Raw genomic sequence first — 24,718 nt, 5'->3', positions numbered from 1 at the left:
TATCACCAAAAACTACAGAGTTTTCCTGTATCAGGTAAATGAGGTCTGACCAGGGGCAGAATTCCCAAATATTACCCAGAGGGCCACAAGAGGGCCCCTATTACAATAACTTTTGGGAAGGATGAGGCTTAGCTTGACAATAAGCTATGAGGAGATTCAACCAGGACCACATCTCATGGGACCACCAGGGCCACATCCCATGGGACCACCAGGGCCACATCTCATGGGTCCACCAGGGCCACATCTCATGGGTCCACCAGGGCCACATCTCATGGGTCCACATCTCATGGATCCACCAGGGCCACATCTCATGGGACAAAAAAGGTCAACATCTCAAGGTGAAACCACACCACCATCCCATGGGGTAACCCGCATCACGCCCCAGAAAGCAGCGCAGGACACAATGAAGCCGCTTGGTCTCGGCCCCCGTGCCGTGAGAGGGTTATTACGAGGCAGATTAGGAGCAGCACAATCCGGGGCCCAGTGTGTTAACGTGCGGGAATCGGGACAAACAGGAAGCTCTCGGCCCCGAGCCGGGAAGCTGCTGATGGGAGAGAAAGGTCCGGAGAGCCGGAAGGTGGCAGGAAATTCCCGGCGCTTATCAGCTAAACGCAGACCTCGCCGTCCCTTCCACAACAACAACCAGCTGGAGAACCTCCCAGAGGCTCCACGCCAGGGCAACAGGGGGAGCGGGGGTGCTGATTTTACAGGGGGGGGCCAGGGGAGCGGGGGTGTGGAGAACCTGGAGAGGATGAGAGGGAATAAAGTCTAGGGGGCTACAGGGCTTTATTCACTGAACGGTTTTGTAGGTGATTTCACCGGGAGACTAGTGTGGTATCCCACGTTTGTCCACCAGAGTCCAGCGGCATAACCAGTGGCTTTCAGGGCCCGGCTGGACTGCTTGCCACCTTGCGCTGAACCCAATCGCTGCAGAGATCCAATCAGCTCGCTCTTCCCTGCATCCTTTGCGGGACTTGGCTGAGCGTAATAGGAGCTATAGCTGGGTTTAGGTGGGGCACCACCAGAGACCCCCCCCCAGTCCAGCTGCCGACTTCTTCCCCCCCAGGTGCAGCCCCCGCTCTGTACAGGTGCCCTGGGGAGACGTATTCCGCATTTATTTACCTTCCTGTTGATGAAGTGCAGCTTTTTCCTGCCCACAATAGGGGGTTGTTAAAAAAAAGCCCCCCTACACATCCTGCCCCAGAGCCCCCTGCCCCCCGGGTGAGCTAATTTTTTTGTCCCCCGAGAGGAGTGTTTGGATATTTTACTCCGTGAGCCCAGTATATGAGACCACATCATATACATGCAGCAACCCGCTGTTTCTATGCACATTATCGGGGCTTTTAGGGCAGTAGAACCCTGCAATACCCTCATACCCAGCACTCTGACCTCCTAGAAAAGAGGGGCATTAGGGGAGGAAAGAGGGGCATCAAGGGGAGGAGAGAGGGGCTGGCCAAACTAAGCAGGGACACTTGGCAGGTATGGATTTTAGAATATAAATTACTCAACTCTGGACCCAGGGCCGGCCCTACAATGGAGCCGACTAGGGCAATTGCCCCAGGCGGCACTTTAGAAGGGGCGGCAAAAGTGTGTTTTTTTTTTTTTTTTTTTTTTGAAGCGGAGGAGAGAGAGAGGGGCGCCGAGTGGTTTTCGCTTACCCGCTCGGCGCCCCTCTCTCCTCTGCGGCGAGTCTCCCTGTTCTGTCTCGGTGCCGGCTTGTAATGCTGAGCGCCGGAAGTGCCGTCTATTTCCGGCGCTCAGCATTACAAGCCGGCACCGTGGCAGAGCAGGGAGACTCGCCGCAGGACTCTTTAAAGGTAATTCCCGGGGGGATGTAGATAATGGCGTCGGCGAAGTTTAAAATATCGCCCCCCCCCGTCATTTTAAACTTTGCCCCAGGTGGCGTTAAGTCTTCGGCCAGCCCTGTCTGGACCAGTCCACATTTGTATTCCACCAGAACCACCGCGTTCTGGAGGCGATTCGTCTTTTCAATTTGCCCCAAACGCATCTAACGAAGCATCACAGAAAGTGCGGACCCGTCCGCTGCATCAGGCATTCCAACAGAACATTTATTTAAATAAAAAGAAAAGTTTTATAAAAGTTCTAACATTTTTGGAACAAACACCACGGATGAAATGAGTCATCGCTAAACCGAAGGGAAAACATGTCAAATCGACTGATTCACCCTTTCAGAACACGATGCTTGGGTGCCGGGGACCTCCAAGGGCCAAAATTCTGCTTCTGATTAACGCCTAATAAAAAATCATATATGGCTCTATCCATATCTTGGGGAACGTGGCCCTCAGGGTTAGAGCAACCTCACCTTTAGGTCCGTAAACCAAATGAATGAACGTCGGTGTATGGGGGTACGTCGGGCAGGTCCCACCCCCCCTGTGAAGCCCCTCATTAAAAGGAAAGCCGCTCTCCAAGCCTGGGTTATTTTCTTCATGTCTGGACAGCGAGGGCCGTCTGCGCCCGAGGGCCGGTGCTCCGCAGAGCGTTAAATGACCGGGTCGATGCTGCTCGTAACACGGTAATAAAAGGTAATGTTTAATCGCTGTATATTAGTGCGGCACAAAGTTCGTTACAATGTAACTGCGCTCACATCCGCACACTCCGAGCAGACGGCACCTTATAGCTGCCAGACGGGTCGGACGTCTCCCAAAGGAGCTCCTTCCAGGTAGACTCATGCATGATGTCCGTCGTCTTCTCTCCCAACCTGCGTTGCCAACTGCCGGTCCTCCTAGTCGTCTTCCAGGGGGCCATGCTGGTGGTTTTCATACTGTTTGTGAACTACGATGAGCAGACCAGCCGCCCGTCTCTCTCCAACACCACGGCAGCCAAAGATAACCGGCTGTACGAAATCTTTCCGCTCTTTAAAGACGTCAACGTGATGCTTTTTGTGGGACTGGGGCTTATGCTCTCGTTTCTGAAGTTCTACGGCTTTGGCGGCATGGCCTTCAACTTCTTAATAGCCAACTTCTCCGTTCAGTGGTCGTTGGTGGTTCAGGGCTTCTTTTACCACTACGGGGACGGGAAGATCAGCCTGGGTCTGGAGAACGTTCTGAATGCTGAGTTTGCCGCAGTTACCGCTATGATCTCCGCCGGTGCCATCCTCGGCAGGGCCAGCCCCGTGCAGCTCCTTCTGCTGTGCCTGCTGGAGATACCACTCTTCGTGATCAACGACTGGCTCATGAACGAGTATTTCCACGTCATGGACGTCGGCGGCACGGTTGCAATCCATATCTTTTCATGCTATTTCGGGCTTGGGGTATCCAGAATTTTGTATCGGCCAGAGCTGAAGTTGGGTCACCCAAAAGACACCACAAGCGCCAACTCTGACCTGCTGTCTCTCTTGGGCACGCTCTTCCTTTGGATCTTCTGGCCAAGCTTCAACTCCGTGCTGGCCAAAGCAGGAGATGCCCAACACCGTGCCGTACTCAACACATTCCTGGCCCTCAGCTCGAGTGCCCTCACCACCTTCACGCTGTCAAGTTTGCTTAACAAAAACGGACGGATAAGCCTGGTGCACCTGCAGAACGCTTCTTTGGCTGGTGGGGTAGCTGTTGGAATTACTGCGGATATGATGATGACCCCACCTGGGGCATTTGGCCTGGGATGCTTGGCCGCTATATCTTGTGTCCTGGGTTTCCAGTACTTGTCCCCATTCTTGGCCAAACGGCTCAAAGTACAAGATCAATGTGGCATACACAACCTGCACGGCCTACCGGCTATTGTCGGCACCCTCTGCAGCATCATCATCATCCTCTTCAGCCCCGCGGAGACCTCTGGCACAGACCTTCATGATATGACCTATCAGAACAACGGTCTGGAGCACAGAAACACGATTCTAGAGGTTTTGGGGAATGGAGGAGCGCCGGGAGCCAGACACAGAGCTCTGCATCAGGCAGCGGCACTTGGGGTCACCTTTGGCATTTCGCTGTTGGGGGGATATATCACCGGTTTGTTTCTGAAGCTCCCCTGCGTTGTCCACCCTTCTCACGAATTTTGCTTTGATGACCAACCCTACTTCCAGCTCCCAAAAGACTCGGAAAAGAAAACGAATTCAAAAGACAAGGAGCGTTTATTAACGCAGGAAAAACAGGTTTAACTGGAAACCCCACCGGCTCGTAAAACGGCCACAAAAGACAATTCTTTGTTTGCGTTTACTGGACCCCGCCGCATTCTAATTCAGGTACCAAGACGGGACCGTTTGGGACTGAAAGCTCTTTGATTCCGCGTGGAAGAACCGTGTCTTTACTGCTACCATGCTGAAAACACACAGAAAACATGCTAACCGAATCTGTAACCAGAAATCAGACTGTATGGATAAGGAACGTATGGGCCGTATGGATAAGGAACACATGGATAAGTAAGGTATGGACTGTATGGATAAGGAACGCTGGCGACTTTCGAGCAAGAAACTCCTGATCTGAGGAGAACCGCATTCTGGATAAAGTACGATCGGGAAGCTGCGTCTTCATAATATCCGGAAAGTGTTTATTAGACCTTTTACTGCTAATAATGATACATAAAATAAATCAATGGAATGTTCATACGTGCAAATTAAATGGCTTGCGTCTTGCTAAGTAAGAACACAATTATTCCTCCCCATCACGCTGTTCCAGAAGCTGATAAGCATTCAGAGCCTTAGGAGGAGACATGAGGAGGAGGAAGATGAATTGGGGACAGACAGGGCCGGTTTGGTTTTGCTACCAAGCTCATTAGACACGGTTTGGGCACATACAGGTAACGCTGCTAAGCCTGTTGGCCCGTGTCCTTTGTATGTATGCACATATAACGTGTCCTTTACATGTATGCACATATAGCGTGTCCCGAGCAGATCTGCTTTTATCCCATGTTGACAGGTGGCTGTGACCCCGGCAGGTATTTTTCCATTATTCTCTACAGTTAAATATTAACCTGAGATCGGGGCCGATAATCTGCATTTATTCCTGCGCTTATTTTGCAACTTTTATGATTGTTCTGATGAATTAAAATCACGAAGCCGATTGGTCGCAGCCGCCTGGACACCATCCAATGGCGGCTGAATCTTAAAGGGACAGTAAAGTCTCAAAAGGGTTCAAGATAATACACAACACACCACACACAACTAATGCCGTTTGCTGGACATTCCACTGGTTGCTATGGTGACGGCACAAAACGCTATATCCAGATTTTATTATCATGGGCCGAGCCCAGTCTGATCCAAATGACCAGAACCAAAGTCCAATTAGCGTGACACCGGTGTACAGAAATTTCCGAAGCTCTTAAATGGGCCACCAGAGTCCTATAAGTCCTGACGTGGCTCGCTCCGGGAAGAGACGCCAACTCCATGTCCCCCGCGCCACTCCACGGAGTGCACACTCAGCCCGTGCCCAACAAACCCAGCCGAGGAGCGGGCAAAATCAGAGCCGTCCACAAACTATTTTTAGCATCTCTTTTTCCGCTTGTTTTTCTCAAATTTCTATCGTGTGTGTGACCTCACCTCCTTTTACCCAACATTTCCTTCTTCCTTCCCTCTGTAAACGTCCCCTGCCCCCACATCACTTCATCCACATCTGGCCACTGACAACTAATACATTGATTTCCCCAAAAAACCCTCATTAAGGGCGTCTGTAGGTTATATATATATGTAAGTATATACACAAACACAACAACCTCCCAATAGCACGTTTGTACGACGATTAAGTATCAGTACATGTATCATGATAAGAGTATCCATGACGCGTTTCGCCTATTTATTCCGAGTCCTGAAAAGTTCTGTAACACGCGGTAAAGATGTAAACGCAATAGTTATAAAGAAATTAAACTTCTTGCCTTTGCCATAAAGTGGAGCATTTCAGAGGACACTCGGGGACAGGGTTCAGGAAGGGTTCACGTATAAATCGTCACCATGTGATGACACCAAGCTCATAAATAACTGATCCATTGGCTGTTACGGAGGTCACAGACACCCATGTTTTATCCCACACCATTCCACATACACGGTGACATCAGACCTCAGCACAGGAGGCCGTAACATACAGAGAATAGTTGGAGAGGGAACAGGGAAGAGATTCGGAATATAGATTTATATGCATTCCATGGCTCACATCCCCCGACCTTTAAGGCACCACGTACAGCTGTCCCAAAGCTCTTAATAACATGCAGCACACGCGTGTCCTCAGTATGTCAGCTATTGACAGACAACTGGCATGTTACAATTACACTGAGCTGGCCAACTGCTCCACCTTGTGGTATAACACTGTCACTGCAACGCTCTACTCAACAGACTGCTGAAGCCGAGCAGCGCTTACTGGGGGTTAAAAGAAACCGGAGGGGCAGGCAATGAGTACCCCTGAACTACAATCCTTATGATCCTCAGACTGGCTGTGCCCAGACTAATTCTTGCTAAAGTCACTGTCTAACCGATGCCTTACGGCTTTGTAAGATAACTAGAAACCGATTGAGCGGCGGGAGAGATGATACAGGAATCTAAGTGTCAATGCCAATGCCGACATTAGGTTTATTACACACAGCAGAGAGGAGTTAAAGTCTATATATTGTATATAATGTCATCTGCTCTATACTATATCACAGATTACACAAAACAAGGCTCCATATTTGTCAAGCAAATAAAAACCTACATTTTCCCCTTAAAATCATTAGGTGTTGTGTTTGCAGCGTACTATAAGATAAAATAACCCCCCCCCCCCCGAAACTTTACTGTGGAAACACTGCCCCCATTCTTTAGGCAAACCCAGTTCACCAGGACTCCGGAGGGGGTTATTAGTAGATGTCTCCACCCAGTGGCAGCTTTAGGTCATTACTGCTACCGACTACTAATTTCCCAGATCATTTCTTGGACGTATTTCCTGTTAAAAACTTGTTTATTTCCCGTCTTGCAAGGACAAAGCCGCTCACAGAGGTGCGGAATTTTCACAGAAAATCCAAATACGATTATCTAGGCTCTGCAAGTCAAACGCGTAGAGAGAAAAAAAAATAATCCATCCGCTGACGCTCGACCCATTGCTTGGGACCGGGCGTGCAGAAGGATGGCGTACGGGCATAAAACAAAAAAAAATTCACATAAAAATCAAATACACAGAGGGTCTTCTCTTCCAGGGGAGGCTCGCTTTGCATTAGAGCCCTGAGTCCAGAGAGGAAACCAACTTAAAATGTGTTCTTTATCTTGGCAGCCACCAAGATGAGAATTTCCCCAATTTTTTGTTGCCAATTTGCAATGTCCTTGGACACCGCACACCACAGCTCACCGTGTCGCGGCTCCGCGTTTTCGCATCGTTTATAGATCTCTTCTTGCTGCTCCTGGGGGCAGAAAAAAATAGAATTACGAGTGGAGAACAAATGCAGAAATAAAAAATATATAGTAGAAGAAATGTAATTTATTTTTGTATTCTACTGCCTTCTAGCAATGGAATTGTTCATTTAGTTGCAACTATTTATTTTTTCCTCCCAACAAAGTGACTTGACAACTTTATTGAAGACAGACAACTTTATTGAAACGTGTCAGACTGTCTCCGGCTCTGATTTGTAGATAAAGTTTTGCTCACCTCCGTTCCATGCTGCAGCTCAAATTTGTAGAAAGTCGCCCAGGCGTCTCCGAGATCCGAGTCGATCTTTACGGTTCGGTGAAACCACTCGCGAGCCTTCGTGATCTTACGCTCGCTCCAGAAAAGCCTGAGTGAAAGGGATTGAAAAGGGATGAGGTCAGGGGGTGCCTGAGCGGGAAAGGCAGGAGAATCTTCCACATGTGCAGACGAGCGTGCGAGGATTCACGGACCGGGTACCGCACGGTAGAAGACTGCACTGAGAGGCCAAAAACTTGCGGGCACGGCCAGTCTTGCTAGTGTTGCGGGCCAGAGCGAGCGGTCAGGCACTGTACCTGCGGGTCCCGGTAATCGCGCAAGGCTGCCTTTGCACTGCTTCCTTACAGCGTCTCCTCTCTTGCTTTCCCCAGGAACAAATCGGAGTCACGTGATGTGACGTCACTTCACGTGATGCCGCCTTGTTCCTGGGCGGAGCAAGAGAAGAGACGATGTGAGGGAGCAATTTGAGGGCAGCCTTTCCGGGACTGCACGGGAAATCTGCAGTTCAGGTAAGGAGGTGGGCGTGATTGGATCCAAATGTGGCGGGATTGTGCAAAAAATCAGCGGGATTTAAAAAAAAAAAAAAAAAAAAAAGCAGTCCCGCGCAGGGCTCTACCGCACAGCATGAAAAACACAGACACAACCAAGCCAAAAACTCACTTGGCCACGGCCAGCAGCACGTGTGGGTCGTGCTCACACTTCTTTAGAGCGTCCACGCTCTTGGTCTTACGCTGCGGTCTGGCCTCCAGGAATACGGCTTCGGCCCACAGGATACCTGCGCGGAGAAGAGATAATGAGAAGTAATAACATGGGGCATAACGTCGGCTCAGAATGATTACACTAACAAAACCTCCAGCAAAGTGCAAGTTTAACCCTGAATACAGCCACAAAAAAATAAAAACTATAAAAAGACTAAAGATAGAAATGGGCGCGCACTCACCCGAGTTTGGACATTCCTGGAGAGCTTTGGCCATTAATGTGTTCGCGATGTTCTTCAGTCCGGCTCTGAACTCCAAACGTACAGATTCCAACCTGAGGAAAGAAAGGTTAACAAGGAGACGTCGTGATCGGCAGCTGCACCAACACACTCAGCAATGACTGTTGGCGGGAAATGGAGTGCACCCTCTGCAGAGCGACACTTACCACAGCTCCGGTGTCTTGGGGTTTTTCAGACGGGATTTCTCCAGGATAGCTCTGGCCCTCGTCAGCTGCCCGACCTTCTCTTCAAGTCTGGAGAGCAGCAGCCACAGAGGAGAGGAATGGGGGCATTTCTTCAGCTGCCGAATAAAGCCGATTGATTAGGAGTGCATTCAGACACCAGAGAGGAGCAGCATAGACGGCAGCACTCTGCACACGACCGGCATTCAAACATTTGCCCCACTGCTCTAACTCAGTGGTAATAATATTGGCCCTCAGCCAGCTGGGATGTCGGCCCCAGTCCACAGCACATGCGTGGAGTTCTCGTACAGCAGTCGTGCAGGTACAGTCGTGCAGTCGGCAGATGATGAGTGTGTACTGGTACCTACCCCCTCGTTATACGCCTCTCTGGCTTTTTCCACCTCCTCCTGCTGCTCTTCGATTTGTCCTTTCATCATCCAGAGCTTGGGGAAGTACTCGTAGTGACCGAGGGCCTCTGTGCACAGCTCCTGCGCGGCCAGAATGTTCCCCAGAACCCACTCCAACTTCACAGACTTCATGAAGACCTGCAGGGCAAGGATCGGGTTATAGACACGCACAGCACCAGGCGTGTAGCCGAGTTGTTACTCAGGGCTCATTAAGAGATGGAAGCTGAGACGCCGCAGCAGAGGATCCTAAACGATTTGGTGGTTGTTACGGCTACTTACCCTGGCAGTCGCGGCGCTGCTTCTCGCCTTGGCCAGCAGTCTGCGCGCTCGCTCATACTCATTGTTCTCAGACTCCAGTTTCACGGCTGCCAGCCAGATCTCCTCGCTGTTCGGATTGGCCTGAGTGGGTAAGACAAACATTTTAAAAAGTCAGCCCAAAACACAATCGCAACCTTTACTACATGCTGGGGAAATTCCAGCCACGCTTGGACTAAAAGTCCCATCATGCTCTGGCAGTTTGGGAGCTACTCGCAGCCCCTGCTACTGGAAAGTGATTCTATTAACCCTCCGACATTTGCTTTAGTGGCTCTACACACCTGGAAAGCCAGGGCAAGGATGCTTCTGGCCGCAGGAACATCACCTGCCAACCACTTGGATTTGGCACCCATCAGCCACAAGACCTCAGCTTTAGGACAATGGGCGACAGCCCTCTGCAGGAGGGTCTCCAAGGACTCCCTGAAAAAAAAAAAAAAAAAAAAAAAAAAAGAGCACAGAGGGTTTACACATTTGATGCGTAAACAAGAGCGTCCTGCAAACAGCGACATCAAACATGGCTGCTGATTATTTCATAGCGTTTGTCCCAGGAATCCTGGTCGTTAGAGTCATATACCTTGTTCCGTGGTTCTTCTCGAAATAAGCTGCCCGGAGCCACACGCTCTTCTTGCTGGGGAAAACCTGTAGAGCGTGAGCGTAGATTGCCCGGGCACACTCCAGGGCTCCGTGAGAAACACACTGCAGGACAGGAGGATAGAAAATAAGCACAGAGAAAAGCAGGTTCACAGCCCCCTGTGCCGGATACACGCGCTGCACAGCACCCTGTAACAGCTCCCTATCCCAGGACAAGCTGACCAAGCAACCTGCTCTGACATCATGTCGCGTCATACTGGTACAGAGAATCCTAACAGTGAAGTACACAGCTGCGCATAATTCTACAAGCACAACATAGTGAATAGTTTGCAACTCCCATCATCCTGATCCAATCTATTAATAACTTAAGGGTTGCTTGTGCTGCACAATGGCAGGTGCGCACTCACGCTGTCAGCGTCCTCCATCCATGTGTGTTTCCGATCCTCCTCTTCTATTCCGATGCCAATAACGGCCCTGATCACCGCCTGACATGTCACCACGCTCCCTGCCTTATCGCACTCCTCCGCATCCTGCACAGAGATATAAACAGTCATTTACGCAGAATTCCCAATAACGAACCTTTGAGTAAATCTTTTGTTCAATTACAACTTACATACATTTACACACAACCCCTGCCAGGTCTGCCCAGGTTAATCTACTCCCTGCCTTCCAATTTTTGGACCGCTAGTCACCTGGATCCACTGCTCGCGGTTGATTTCCACACCATTAGCCCTCAAAGAAGTAATTGCTCTGTCAACGATTTTTTCCACCATTGTTGTATTTCCGTTGGCCTCCTCCAGTTTTGCGGCCGTGATCCAGATGTGTCGGTCGGTCGGGATGTTTTCTCGTGCCTTGTTCAACACTTTGCGGGCATTTTCGTAGGTCTCCAGCCTGGCCAGCGCCAGCCACAGCTGTAAAGTAAAGCAAATGGTAACCCTTAGCACCTTTTATAAAATGGACTATTTTAAAAAAGTGAGCGAATTTACCGATCAACAGAAGAATGCGAAGAAAAAAAAAAAATGGGCTTGAGTTTTTAAAGCTTCTAGAATACAGCAAGTAGAATAGGTCTGTAGGTCCTGCAACTCCATCACACGTGTGAGCGATCACGTTCATGCGTTAAGTACATGGGTCTCACCTCCACACTTGTTGGGCAGCACTCCACTGCACGACTCAACATGATTCGAGCGTCTTCTGGCTCCTCCAGTTCCACTGCTGCCTTCCAGAGACGCACTGAGTTTGGGACATGCTCCAGAGCTGCTCGGGCAGAGGAGACGACATTAAGAGCCATTCCTATCAATATGTCCTCTGCCAGCTTTTAAGTGAACCGTCTGAGGGATGCAGTTGTTGCAGGAAAGCTGTTCTAAGGTGAAACTAACATCTTAAAGCAGTTTCAGGCTTACCTTTGCGCAGGACACGTTTTTTAGCGCGGAGGTCCGTCTCCAGTTCCGCAGCTCGAATATAAATTCGGACGGACTGGGGAAGGTGACGCACGGCTTGGGCCACCACAGCCTTTGCAGTGTCTCCCGGCTGCAGGCGAGCAGCTTCAAGCCAGACGTCTTCACTCTGTAAGGAGAAAAAAAAAAAATTACGTGTCATAGGAAACTCGAAAAGCAAAAAAAAACAAAAACAGACATTCCAGGTAAATACATGATCTTGCCCAGGCATTCCATATAATCATGCGCAAAATAAGCTTTTCTCTTACCTTGGGACACATCTCTGTGCCTTTCATAATGAGATTCCGCGCCACTTGCAGTTTTCCGGTAACCTCCTCCAGACGGGCAGAGGCGATCCACGCAGGAGGGTGATGAGGGTTCGTTTCACGTACAGACTTCAGCAAAAGGCGAGCTTTCTTAATATCACTGATGAGAGATTAAGACAGAAAACTTAATTGCCCTGAGATACAGCAAGGAAGGGATAGAGAGGGAAGTAGCCGTGTAAGCAGTCTCTGGTCTCCCTCTGCAGGTAGTCAGGCATTTAAGATGACAACATGCGCAGTACTTACTTGATGTCTCCTCCGTGAGTTGGGATCATGGAGTTCAAATCTGTCAGGTATCCCTTGGGGTCAACTACAGTCTGACCACTCACAGAGTCCGACACCTGAAGAACACATTACACTCAGGTTCCCACAATGAAATGCAAAATCGGTTTACAGATACTCCTATATTTCCTCTACATTATAATAAAAGCAGACACCAAATACAGAATTTGTCTACAGAAACCATGGAAATATACAAGGAACCAAACTGGAATTAAAGGTGAACATTTTCAAAACGTAAGGGATCTGAAGACACGTGACGGTAGGAGGCAGCGGGAGATTCTGGACCTTACCTGACTCAGTCTCATGTCCATCAGCGTGTTCCTGGCCTGGCCAATCTTTCTCATATCCAGCTCTCCACTGCCTGGTGTCATCAGCCCCGGGGTCATCCCCCCAGGGTAAGGAGTATTCAGTCCTCCCGGGAATGGGGAGTTCAAACCTCCAAATTGCTAAAAAGAAACAGGCAAAATAATGAAATCAATACTCCAGGCCAGCGGTACGGCTGAACTAAGAATTTTAAATATCAACCTAATGGCACCGGCTGTTCAAGAGAACACAATCTTGTGACATGAAGACCAAGTGTATACCGTAACACAGATGTGATATACGCTCACAGCAGCAAGGTCAACCACTGCTTGTTACTTATCTTGCAGGCTTCGAGCTTCCATGTTATAACGAGAAATTATTTCTGCCACTCACCGACTGTCGTGGATCAACAGATGTATGGCTGTCTCCCGTCTGCAGATGCTTGGCAAAGAAACTGTCAGGGACGGGCGTCAGTTTCTCGTGGCGTGGGTTTCTCTGGCGCTTATTTCTCGCATCACCCACCTCAGGGATACTCAGCCACTCTTCCTCTGTGACTTCTGCCAGTTTCCTCTGAAGGAACAAATAGCTCACGTTTATAACAATCCCCTCACTCATCATTAAAGCTCCCGACACAAAACCAGGTAGCGACATGTTGTCATAGAAACTGAAAAAGCTTTATATTGGATTCAAATTTGACAGGGAATAATAAAATGTCAGACCTGTTAGGTTGTATCTGCTGAGCATGTTATAGAGCGCAACTAATATGTGTAAGTGGAAAAGCACCTTTAAAAACTTATAACGCTGTGAGCCGGTTGGCAGCTCCACATCTATCCTGGCAAACTTCACGACAGCAAACGCTTACCTTCAGATCAGAGAACTGCTGCTGGATTTTTGGACGCTCCATACGATATTTCTCAATTTCCTCTTTCTCTCTCTGCTCCCTAAAAAACACAAACCAAAATTTTTTTAAATATAAATATAATAAATGTTCATGCCTACATAGGAACACAGAATAGGACAGTGATTATCTGCAAAGCCTAGGGAATTCACCCTTGCCCAACAAGCCCAGAAATCTTTAGATATCAATGAGTCGATTTACCTTCTTTCCTTCCTCCTCTCATCCATTCTCTTATCGAGGGCGGCATATATCGCATCTGCTTCCTCATCATCTTTCTCATAAGGGCCGCTTGAAAACAGACTTCCAGCATAGCCGTTGAACTGAAAACAGGAGGCATTATAAACAATATCTATTTAGCTTATGGAATACGGCCCTGCAGCTATAGATATCTGCTGACCCATCTGGATTACCGATAGACTGTAGGTTTCCAGTAAAGATCACTGAGTACACATTATTGGGTTATAATAGGTACGGGGGCATTATCAAAACCAGAGAGAAACCAATAACTATGTATAGTGTCTACAATAAAGGCTACATTTTATTACTTCATCGTAATTTGTGTCATTCAAGTCTTCATCGTCGTCGTCTGCTTGATTTTTCTTCATCTGATCGCCGACGGTCCTCTTCCCTGGTGGGGCATGGCGGTCATCAACAGGATCGTTGGCATCACGGGCAGGACCGATATCAGAACGTGTCGTGAAACCTGTGGCACTGAACACAGAGACAACCCGATTGGACAGACCGTTCGCGATTACCTGACTGATCTGCAGGTTAGCTGCATGCAGGGGCAGCCACAACTAACTCGGCCGCGTGGTAAACGTTGCGCATCCTCAGGGGGTATTTAGTCTCAATGGCACAAGGAAAAAATTGGTTCATCTAACCTGCTCATATATATTACATAAATCCATACTCATCCCCCCATTATTATTATTAGATATAAACCCAGTCTAATGCAGGACTCCCATCAACCCCACAGCCCTTAATCCAAACCGCTCCTGCCCTAGCCTGACTTACCCTCTTCCCAGGCCCGGCACGTATCCCAGCGGGGCCGGCATGCCCAGGAAAGGCTTTTTCTTCTTATTCATGGTGCCGGTTATGGCCGCAGTAAGACCTGAAGCTCCTGTGGGGTTCCCTGGCCCTGAACCCCCGGGGCCACTTCCCGAGGACGAGGAGGCCGCCATGTTTACAATAACGTTAGCTGCAGCTCGTTTCCAGACACACACGGCTCACAATGACCACTTCCGGCGCACAATACACGACACCAACACTGTGTCCTCCGGCAGCTAGAGGGCGCCGCTCCTTGAAATACCCTCTACTCATATATGTCGCCATTTAAGGGTAGATGGCAGCCATGTTTCTGGTTTCAAGAAGCCTGTACAACAGATAATAATCTTCTGCTGAACGTGTATCATAACATGCTTAATACATACATACATACATACATACATACATACACAACACATATATGTTTAGACACAGTGAGGACATGTATCCGTGCATTTTTTTTTTAAACTGCATTTCCAAATATTAAGGGCAAAAAGGCTGTAATTTAAATTATTTAAAAAAAACTTCACTTTTGCAACGCTGGTAACCACCCTATTCTACGGTCATCCGCTTATCTATAAATTAAGGAGTTCGATTAAATTGCCTATAGTGTCCTCAAGGGCCGGCCCTGGGCATTCTAGGGCCCCAGAGAAGAAGGTTTCCGGGCCCCTCCCACAGATGCATGCCTGCATGTAATTGGTTAAACTGTTTAGGTTTTCCCCGATATGTGATCTGTATGTTCTGTCCTTGAATACACCCGGTGAAGCCCCTCCAGCATGCACAAACCGTAGCAGCGCCCCCACCAGCTCAGTGTCGCGGACAGCCACCGTGGTCACCTGTAATGCAGGGCTGGTCCACGCTATTTGCCCAGGCTCCCTGTGATGATACCCCGATCAATGCCACACAATGGTGCTCTGGCCAGGAGACCCACCTGGCATTTGCCAGCATGCAGTGGGCTGTTCCAGTCTGTATAAAGAACATCGCCACCCCCCCCTCTACCTGAGGAGCCGACCCCGTGACCTTGGAATATTAACCCTCTAATAACCCACCGTGAAGATTCCACGCATCGACTCACCAAATGTGTTACCAAATATAGACTTAATTGAGGCTCTTGTATTCAAGCAGGAATATCAGCCATAACATACTGGGAGCAAAAGCACCAACTGGGAGTCACATATATATTTATGTAGAATAGGAAGGAGTCAGCCCCAGACTGTGTGACCCTGAGAATCTGCCCCTTCACCCTAAGATTGGGGCAAAACCCCTGAGTGTTCCTGAGTATCCCCTCTACTGATCACAGGTTCTGGTGAAAACAGCAAAATCTATTTTATTTCCTAAATTTCAAACGTCTCCAACTCTCCTGCAGGAGTCAGTGTTGATCCACGGAGAGCTTCATTCCCAGTATGTCTCCCGACAGGACATCGAACCAAACCTCAGAGACCAACCACAGCAGGACCCGCGGAACACAACAGCACATCGCAGGTGAAACACAAAACAGTCATTTTTAATTTATTTACTATAAATAAATGAAATCAATAAAACACGGGTGAAAAACGCAGACATGAGGGTCATAAGCTCCGGGGCCATTATTAATAAAGAAAACTGACAGAGCCAAACACTATAGGGAGGCCTGGCGACCCCTGCGAACACCCTATGTGCTATGATGGCACAGAGAAACTGTTTGGGGGCTATGATGGCACAGAGAAACTGTTTAGGGGCTATGATGGCACAGAGAAACTGTACTGTTGCTTGGGGAAGTCGAGGGGGTTTCTAGCCCCCCCCCTACATTTATTTTATATATACGTACAATATACACAATATTTATATATTTATATATTCAATATATATGCACTATACACACACAATATTAATGATATTTACTTAAATTAGTTACTTTTTGTAAAGTCTCATCAGTAATCTGATAAAAAACATTTCTATAACGTAAAATAAACATCATTAATAAATATAAATGGATTTAGGAATTGATGCATCCGGAGGAAAAACGGGTTTAAACTTGGATGGATTTATGTTACACCCCCATATGCAAATTAAGCATAATCTATCAGCATATATATGCATCGTTGGGGGTCACGAAGTTCATCCAAGCCCCCCCCCGTACATTTGCTTGATATTCTTCATGCGCAATGTATGCATTTATGGTGAACGGTATTAACCCCGCGAGGTGACACAGAAGCTGTGTTCTGATATGCAAATCAGCTCATTAATAGCTCTTAAAATAGAGCTGTGAAGTCACGTCCAAAAAAAAATCGTCTGTCTTAATATCCTCCCGACCAATCAAACGGCTCCGTCAGGCCTTATATCCCAAATACGATTAAACGTTCGGCAGTATAGACCTTGTTACCATAGCAACACTGGCATCGCCCCTCCATTGTGATATATAGAGGGTGTTCTTCTGTATGAGGATTGCGTTTCCCTCGCTGTTAAATGAAACATTAAGCCAATAGAGCTGCGGTGAGACTACAAGTCCCATCATCCTTTACTCTGACTCGCAGTCTGGCAATCGCTGTAAGGCTGGGGGTGATTCATGGTATAACCCCCTCTAATTTCATGCGCGTCCTGATGTTTCAGGCCCGGTAGGGGTATAAGACAGGGGCAAAAGCTGGAGAACAGGGTATTAAGTGTACCCGGGAGCTTTCAGGGGTTTTGTTCCAGTCTAGGGGTCAAGGGGCAGATTCACACAGTATGGGGGTGACTGGTTCCTCTTCTCCCCCCACTGGGATCATATATAAGAATCCCAGTAGCTGCTTTTGCTCCCAGTATGTTATGGTTGATCTCCCTGCTTGAATGCAGGTGACCCAATTAAGTGTATCTTTAAATAATGACAAGTCCAGGTTTCCATGACGACGGCTATTAGAGCCATTTGGAGAGTGGCTGCATAGAATCTTCCAGATGGGCTGTTAAAGGGTTAATATTTCGAGGGTTTCTTAAGCTGGGAATAATAAATAAATGAGGCGTATATATGCCCCAAATCTCGGGATTTACCCTCGGAGGGGGTATCTGGCTCCTGCCCTATATAACTTCCCGCAAATCCCCAGGAGGGATCCTTTCCCACTTCAAAGACACCGCCGAGCCTCAGAGTCACTCGGAATTAATCAAGGATCTGCCTCCCTGCTGCCGCCGCTGAGTAATTACTGCACTGCCTGCATTTAAACTGTTTCTGCTTTCCTGAACAAGAGACCGATGTGGTGTTAGGAGCTAGCACTCCGACAATTCATTCACCAAATATAGGTCTGTTATTTCTGTATCGGTATACTCTATACCTCCGCCGGTGGGGTAAATGTCACGCTCTCCTAACCTTCCAAAGAGATCAATTATTTTGGGGGTTTTAAGATGATTCTTCCTGCCCCTTAATGGTCAATTTACCAGAATTACCAGAAAATAATTACGGAGCAGCTGTCAGTGTACTCCACGCTCTGCTCCCAGGGCCGGATAAGGGCACAGATGCTATCGGAGAGCCACAGGGCAACTCACCAAATGCCCCTGATAATGGTTGTTATGGAAACCAGGACTAGTCAGAAGGTAAAGTCACCTGTATTCCATCTGTGATAAAGCAGGGAGAAAAGCACCAATCGGGACGCTCAGATATCATTAAATCAGAGGAGACTGTGTGACCCCGAGAATCCGCCCTTTGACCCTGAGACTGGGGTAAAAACCCTGAGAATCTGCCCATTCACCCCCGAGACTGGGGTAAAAACCCTTAGAATCTGCGCCTTCACCCCGAGACTAAGATACAGTGTCAGAGCATCCCCCAAACAAATCTCACCCCCAGACTCAGAGCATCTCACCCCCAGACTCAGAGCATCTCACCCCTCCAAACAGAGCATCTCACCCCCCCAGACTCAGAGCATCTCACCCCCCCCAGACTCAGAGCATCTCTCCCGGCAGACTCAGAGCATCTCACCCCCCCCCAGACTCAGAGCATCTCTCCCCCCCCCCAGACTCAGAGCATCTCTCCCCCCAGACTCAGAGCATCTCACCTCCCCGACTCAGAGCATCTCACCCCCCCCCCCGACTCAGAGCATCTCACCCCCCCCCGACTCAGAGCATCTCACCCCCCCGACTCAGAGCATCTCACCCCTAGACTCAGAGCATCTCACCCCTCCAAACAGAGCATCTCACCCCCCCCAGACTCAGAGCATCTCACCCCTCCAAACAGAGCATCTCACCCCCCCAGACTCAGAGCATCTCTCCCGGCAGACTCAGAGCATCTCACCCCCCCAGACTCAGAGCATCTCTCCCCCCAGACTCAGAGCATCTCTCCCCCCAGACTCAGAGCATCTCACCCCTCCAAACAGAGCATCTCACCCCCCCCAGACTCAGAGCATCTCACCCCTCCAAACAGAGCATCTCACCCCCCCAGACTCAGAGCATCTCTCCCGGCAGACTCAGAGCATCTCACCCCCCCAGACTCAGAGCATCTCTCCCCCCAGACTCAGAGCATCTCTCCCCCCAGACTCAGAGCATCTCACCCCTCCAAACAGAGCATCTCACCCCCCCCGACTCAGAGCATCTCACCCCCCCGACTCAGAGCATCTCACCCCCCCCCGACTCAGGGCATCTCACCCCCCCCCCCGACTCAGGGCATCTCACCCCCCCCCCGACTCAGGGCATCTCACCCCCCCCGACTCAGAGCATCTCACCCCCCCCGACTCAGAGCATCTCACCCCCCAGACTCAGAGCATCTCACCCCCCAGACTCAGAGCATCTCACCCCCCAGACTCAGAGCATCTCACCCCCCAGACTCAGAGCATCTCACCCCCCAGACTCAGAGCATCTCACTCCCATCCCACCCGTGCCCCCGCCGCGTGCACCGAGCCCGTGGAGCTGGATGCCTCCCCCTCCCACGCGTGTCCCGTGCCCGTGCAGACAGACAGAGGCTCGGACTCGCCCCGTGTTCACTGACCTTGGAGCCGGGATCTGTAGGAGGGAGGCGGCCGGGGACCGGGGCAGACCCCAGACAGCAGGCGCAACATGGACGGTGAGAGCCGGGAGAGCCACCGGGTGGGCAGGAGCCGGGGAATTGCGTTTGGGGTGCAGTGTGTGGTGTATTATGTGAGCAGGGGGGGCAGTGTGTGGGGGTATTATGTGAGCGGGGGGGCAGTGTGTGTAGGGTATTATGTGAGCAGGGGGGGCAGTGTGTGGGGGTATTGTGTGAGCGGGAGGCAGTTTGGGGGGTATTATGTGAGCAGGGGGGCAGTGTGTGGGGGTATTATGTGAGCAGGGGGGGCAGTGTGTGGGGGTACTGTGCGAGCGGGGGGGGGGTAGTTTGAGGGGGTATTATGTGAGCAGGGGTGCAGTGTGTGGGTATTATGTGAGCAGAGGGGGCAGTGTGTGGGGGTATTGTGTGAGCGGGGGCACTGTGTAGGGGTATTGTGTGAGTGGGGGGCAATGTGTGGGTATTATGTGAGTGGGGGGCAGTGAGGGGGTATTGTGTGAGCGGGGCAGTTTGTAGGGGGTGATTATAATTTGTGCGCAGCGTGTTTATCAGGCTTTGTTTTATACATACAGTTGTAGGTCTATACAGACGCACGCATGAACCCACACACGCACATGCTACATACACGTATATACTGCACGCTAACCCTGTATTAGGATTCATGCAGCTCGGAATCACCTGTGATGTGACGTGAAATTTGCACAAACACACTTTAAGCTGTGTAATGTGTGTGTGAATGTGTGTGAATCTGCATGTGAATGTGTGCGTGAATGCATGTTTGAATGCGCATCTGAATGTGTGCGTTTGAATATGTGTGCGTATGTGAATGTGCGCATGTGAATGTGCGTGTGAATTGCAGTGACATAAGAGGCAATACAAGCTCGGTTGGCCTGAGTCCTGCACTTGTACAAAGCCCTCTGCCCTCGCACATGCTGTATATTAACCCACTAAACGCTGTGTTGTGATGTGTTTTGGCCCGTGGCAGCCGCTGCTCACTTTAAATTTTGCCGGGAGCTCTTGGAGCACACAGTGTCAGCAGAGAACCTCAACCATCGCTTCCGCAGGGAGATGGGCCCCAGCTTAACCTGGCACGACGGGCGAGGTCAGAGGTCAACCGGAGGCCGGGTCATCAAACTCCTGAAACAGCCGGGCACAGAGGTGACTCAGGTACTGGCACGTCCCCCCCGAAATAACAACCCCGCTGTGAGACGTATAGAAAAATAAAATGCAAAAAAGGGTGACTGTCCCTTTAACTGCCGGCCCGGAGCGCCCCATTGTTGGTGATCATGTGACCTTTGGGTGCAGCCCCTGCTCTGAAACCTCACCGCGCCAACTGCTTTACGGCAGAGTTTATGGCGTGCAGCATCATAATTATTATTACTATTATTATTATTTATTCTTTTATATAGCTCCATCAAATTCCGTAGCGCTGTACAATGGGACAGGACATTATTATTGTTATTAATGTTGTTATTATTATGTTGTTATTATTATTTATCATTGTTGTTATTATTATTTTGTTGTTATTGTTATTATTATTTTTTTATTATTATTTTGTTGTTATTGTTATTATTATTTTTTTGTTTATTATTAATTATTATTATTATTATTATTTTGTTGTTGTCGTTATTATTACATACACAATCTAAACTAATAATGTGAAGTATTTCCTCCTGCTTTGAATTCTGGTTGCCGCACAGCATGAGGTCACAGGTTGGCGGGCGGCTGGTCACATGATCCCGCGGGAGGTAATAGTCACCCCGGCTAATTGGGAAAGCAGTAACCTCAGAGTGTCGCAGTAACCGCCCCCCCACAGCAGAGCGGAGGAAGCATTGGGAGACGCAGAGGGCAATTAGGAAGCTGCAGTGTCCGGGTCCAGGGCAGGGTTTAGGCTCGGAGGGTGCATGTCTGCAGTCATAATGAATGGTTCCCTCGGAGGTTGGGTTATCCCGCCAGGGATCTATCACACCCAGGCACCGGGGCACTCAGCAGTCGGTTACCTCGGTGCGATGCTCTGCAGTGTTTTATCGGGGTGTTAGTGCAGTGCTTTTGATTAGAACATGATGGGAGTTGGAGTCCAGCTTGCTGACATCCTGCGCCGCGGCCTCTGTTGGTAACCTGTGATCTGCCCCAGGTCCGGTCCGGTGACCACTACGGCATCTACCACACCAGCCCGTCGTTCAGCTGCCTCTCTAAGCCCGTGGTGCTGTGGACCCAACAGGACGTCTGCAAGTGGCTGAAGAAGTATTGTCCGCATAACTACCTGACGTACGTGGAGGCCTTCGCCCACCACGCCATTACAGGTGGGTGGCCGCGCATGAACTGGCCGAGTCTCGCCGCCGTCGTGCGCTCTCCGCTATCCTGTGCCACAAATGCTCCTCGGACCGGACTTTTGGGGCAGTATTTGGGCTGCTGTGTGCGCCTCTGTATCCAGATGCCTAACAGCGCACCAGAAAGGGTTAAGTCTAAAGTGGCATCACGTGGCTCCTTTCCCTGTCGCCCCCTCTCTCGGCCAGGCACTCTGCCTCCTCTCCGATTACACCCCTCGCAACACACAAGAGAATAGATCTGCCCCAGGGGCAATAAGAATAAAAGACTTAATCCTCAGAGAGAGAGAGAGTATAAAGTTCGGGGAGGGGTAAGATGGGCAGTGGAGGGGGGGCTGGATGCAGAGAGACCCGGGCAGATCTTTTAATGACAAAGACATGAGGTCTGCAGAGCTTACAATCGAAAGAAATTTTCCTCCCCAGTTCTGCTCTGCATGTGCTGCATGTGCCTGGTAGGAGTTGGCACAAGTGGGAGGGGCATAGGTAGGGGTGGGCCTATCTTGTCCTGTGGGGTACCATGGGGCCTGCTGTTCTGCCCCTGAAGGGTCCTTACTGTGTGTTTTTGCCCCCCAGGCCGCGCGCTGCTGAGGCTGAACGCCGAGAAGCTGCAGCGGATGGGGATTATCCATGAGTCCCAGCGGCAGGAAGTGTTACAGCAGGTGCTGCAGCTTCAGGTGCGAGAAGAGGTTCGGAACCTGCAGTTACTCAGTCAAGGTACCAAGAAGCCAGCGCTGCCCTGTCCGCGGGGGCCGCCCCGTCACTTCTCACCCCTCTCTTTCTCTTCTTACAGCGCCCTTTGGGAACTTCTCATAGGGGAGATGGCGGGAACCCTGAGCCGGTCGCTCCTCGGGACCTGCGGTGACCACCTTCAGACCAGCTGCTGTCTCCAGAGTCGCCAGGGTGCAGTTGGGGTGCAGGGAGCGGCCCCTCGGCTCCGCCATCTTCCTTCCAGGGGTTCTAATGAAGCGTCACTGTGATCCTTCCACGGTTTTAGTAACGGTACGGGTGGGCTGGGGCGAGGCTTACCGGACCGCACTACCGGATACTGTGATTCTTGGCGGGCGTCTGTACCAATCCCAGAGAACCCGAACCCCCAACGGGACGAATCTGGGCCGGATCCCCACTTCAGGCAGAGTGGGACATCAACTATGCACCCTAAACACGTCCCGCCACGTTAGCCACGGGACTTAATCATCCGGATAACGTCCACAATCTATATGACTACTGGAAACCTCAGAAGGCTACCTGTCAGATCTCGGGGCTTATGACCTGTTGATAAGATCGTGTAGCATCCGCTGAACCAGCCACGAAGACGCAGAAATCCTCATATTAGCAATACAGCCATATATTATTATGTGTGTATATATGGATACATTGTATATAACGTTATTACATGATATTTATTGGCGGGTAGAAATGTATCAATAATAATAATAACAATAATAATGAGTTCTGTTACAGTCCCGCCCCTGCGTTCCGTATAGATGGTCTAATAATGCAATATACTGTAAATACTGTGTTTACTGATCTATAGGTCTCCTATTTACTATCTATAGGTCTCTGTGCGTCTCAATGTATTTTTTTAGGGGTCTACAATATAATCTGGGGGGGGATTTTTAGCTATGGAACCGGTTTCTGCGCACACCTAAAAAACCTAAAACTGTGAAAAGTGACTTTTATTTTCTGCCTGTAGAATGTGTTTTTTTTTTTTGTTTTTTTTTACTCAATATATCACAGAAAGAAGAAAAGGCGGCACAAGAGTCTCTTTTTAGATTTCTGTTTTACTGTAATTGTCTTTTTTTATCCCATTTTGGGCAGTGCGCCGACGCGTGTGGCTGGCAGGGCTATTGGGGCTAAGGCTGGGATATGTGATTGTAAAGGGGGCAGAATGTTTTGGGGGGTTTCTTGTAGGGGGGCGATAGGAATGTATTGTTATGTCACTGTGATATTAACCCCTGCACTGCCGGGTAGACTTGAACATGGCGGTGAGTAAAGGGTTAAGATACCTCTGTGCAGGAGTGGATCAGCGTATTTAACCCCTCGCTCCCCTTCACGCATTGTTTCTCTTCCTTTTTTATATAAAGTTTTATTCCATTATTTAAATAAACGGATGCACTTTTCCCGGTGTGGATTTGGGTCGATTTCTGGGATCTGGGGCCGCCAGGGGTTTGGGGTAAATGAGGCATTTTTCCACCCGGGATTAATTGTTACTGGTACATAGAATACAGTTACTGGGAATCCATGGTCCGTATGGAGTGTTGCTGGTATACAGGCTCATGGGGTGAGTGCTGGATGTGGCCCCTTTCCGGTATACGGCATGCGCTGCCTCCTTTTTCCATCACATATAGGAGTCATTATGGAGTCTTTAACTATCTGTGGGTTGGTTGGAAATAAGATGGAAGATCCGGCACCTCGCAGGACGGCAGCTTACAGCCGTACAATGCTATACTACACTTATATATATATATATATGTATATATATATATATATATATATATATATATATATATGTATATATATATATATATATATATATGTATATATATAGGGTACGGAGCAGCAGGAGACATATAGGAATATATATTCTGATACGGGACGCCGGGTCACTTGCTGAATGTATATACAATGGGATATGGATCAGTATAGGGTTAGGGAACAGGATTCACCGCACTATACTGATCCATATATTGGAGGGACATAGGAAACAAATATCCGTATGGTATAGGGGTATAATTCTAAAGATAGGGTGTAGGATCTATAGGGTGATAGGGTCAGAATAGTGTGTAGGGTCTGTATAAGGTACTGAGGTAATTATAGAGTGTAGGGTATGTATAGGGTAATAGAGTCAGTGTGGGGTATGTATAGGGTCAATATAGTGTGCAGGGTGATTAATGTACACGGTGTAGGGTATGTATTGGGTAATAGGGTCAGTATAGTGTGCAGAGTCTGTATAAGGTACTGAGGTAATTATAGAGTGTAGGGTATGTGCAGGGTAATAGGGTCACTATAGTGTGCAGGTTGAGGCACTGGGGTGAGTAATGTATAGGGTGTAGGGTATGTATAGGGTATTGGGGTGAGTGTAGGGTATATT

General features: G+C 49.2%; 3 protein-coding genes across 4 annotated transcripts; 2 read left to right on the top strand and 1 right to left on the bottom strand.

The window, feature by feature from the left end:
• Positions 1 to 2,613: 2,613 nt before the first annotated feature.
• On the top strand, positions 2,614 to 4,589 carry LOC128471440 (ammonium transporter Rh type A-like). Its single transcript, XM_053453380.1, has one exon. The coding sequence runs from the start codon at positions 2,693 to 2,695 to the stop codon at positions 4,109 to 4,111; it is 1,419 nt and encodes a 472-aa protein (XP_053309355.1). The 5' UTR covers positions 2,614 to 2,692; the 3' UTR covers positions 4,112 to 4,589.
• A 1,895-nt stretch (positions 4,590 to 6,484) lies between these two features.
• On the bottom strand, positions 6,485 to 14,653 carry PRPF6 (pre-mRNA processing factor 6). The gene is made up of 21 exons (XM_053453578.1): positions 14,314 to 14,653; positions 13,845 to 14,010; positions 13,501 to 13,619; positions 13,264 to 13,342; positions 12,795 to 12,971; positions 12,389 to 12,544; positions 12,063 to 12,157; positions 11,763 to 11,919; positions 11,461 to 11,623; positions 11,196 to 11,314; positions 10,753 to 10,971; positions 10,468 to 10,590; positions 10,044 to 10,165; positions 9,751 to 9,889; positions 9,434 to 9,553; positions 9,116 to 9,292; positions 8,733 to 8,866; positions 8,530 to 8,621; positions 8,250 to 8,364; positions 7,554 to 7,680; positions 6,485 to 7,308 (listed from the first exon to the last, which is right to left on the bottom strand). The coding sequence occupies exons 1-21, from the start codon at positions 14,478 to 14,480 to the stop codon at positions 7,156 to 7,158; spliced, it is 2,919 nt and encodes a 972-aa protein (XP_053309553.1). The 5' UTR covers positions 14,481 to 14,653; the 3' UTR covers positions 6,485 to 7,155.
• Positions 14,654 to 19,194: 4,541 nt separating this feature from the next.
• SAMD10 (sterile alpha motif domain containing 10) lies at positions 19,195 to 22,726 on the top strand. Of its 2 annotated transcripts, XM_053453562.1 has the most exons (5): positions 19,195 to 19,342; positions 20,286 to 20,467; positions 21,435 to 21,603; positions 22,201 to 22,341; positions 22,418 to 22,577. In XM_053453562.1, exons 1-5 carry the CDS (start codon positions 19,336 to 19,338, stop codon positions 22,438 to 22,440), a joined length of 522 nt encoding a protein of 173 aa, XP_053309537.1. In that variant the 5' UTR covers positions 19,195 to 19,335; the 3' UTR covers positions 22,441 to 22,577. The 2 variants fall into 2 exon arrangements, with proteins under 2 accessions (XP_053309537.1, XP_053309536.1); XM_053453561.1 differs by having other exon boundaries at positions 22,201 to 22,726.
• Positions 22,727 to 24,718: the final 1,992 nt, after the last annotated feature.

Source organism: Spea bombifrons, chromosome 13 (assembly GCF_027358695.1).
Source record: "Spea bombifrons isolate aSpeBom1 chromosome 13, aSpeBom1.2.pri, whole genome shotgun sequence".
Lineage (NCBI taxonomy): Eukaryota > Metazoa > Chordata > Amphibia > Anura > Pelobatidae > Spea > Spea bombifrons.
This window is presented reverse-complemented; position numbering and strand designations above follow the sequence as displayed.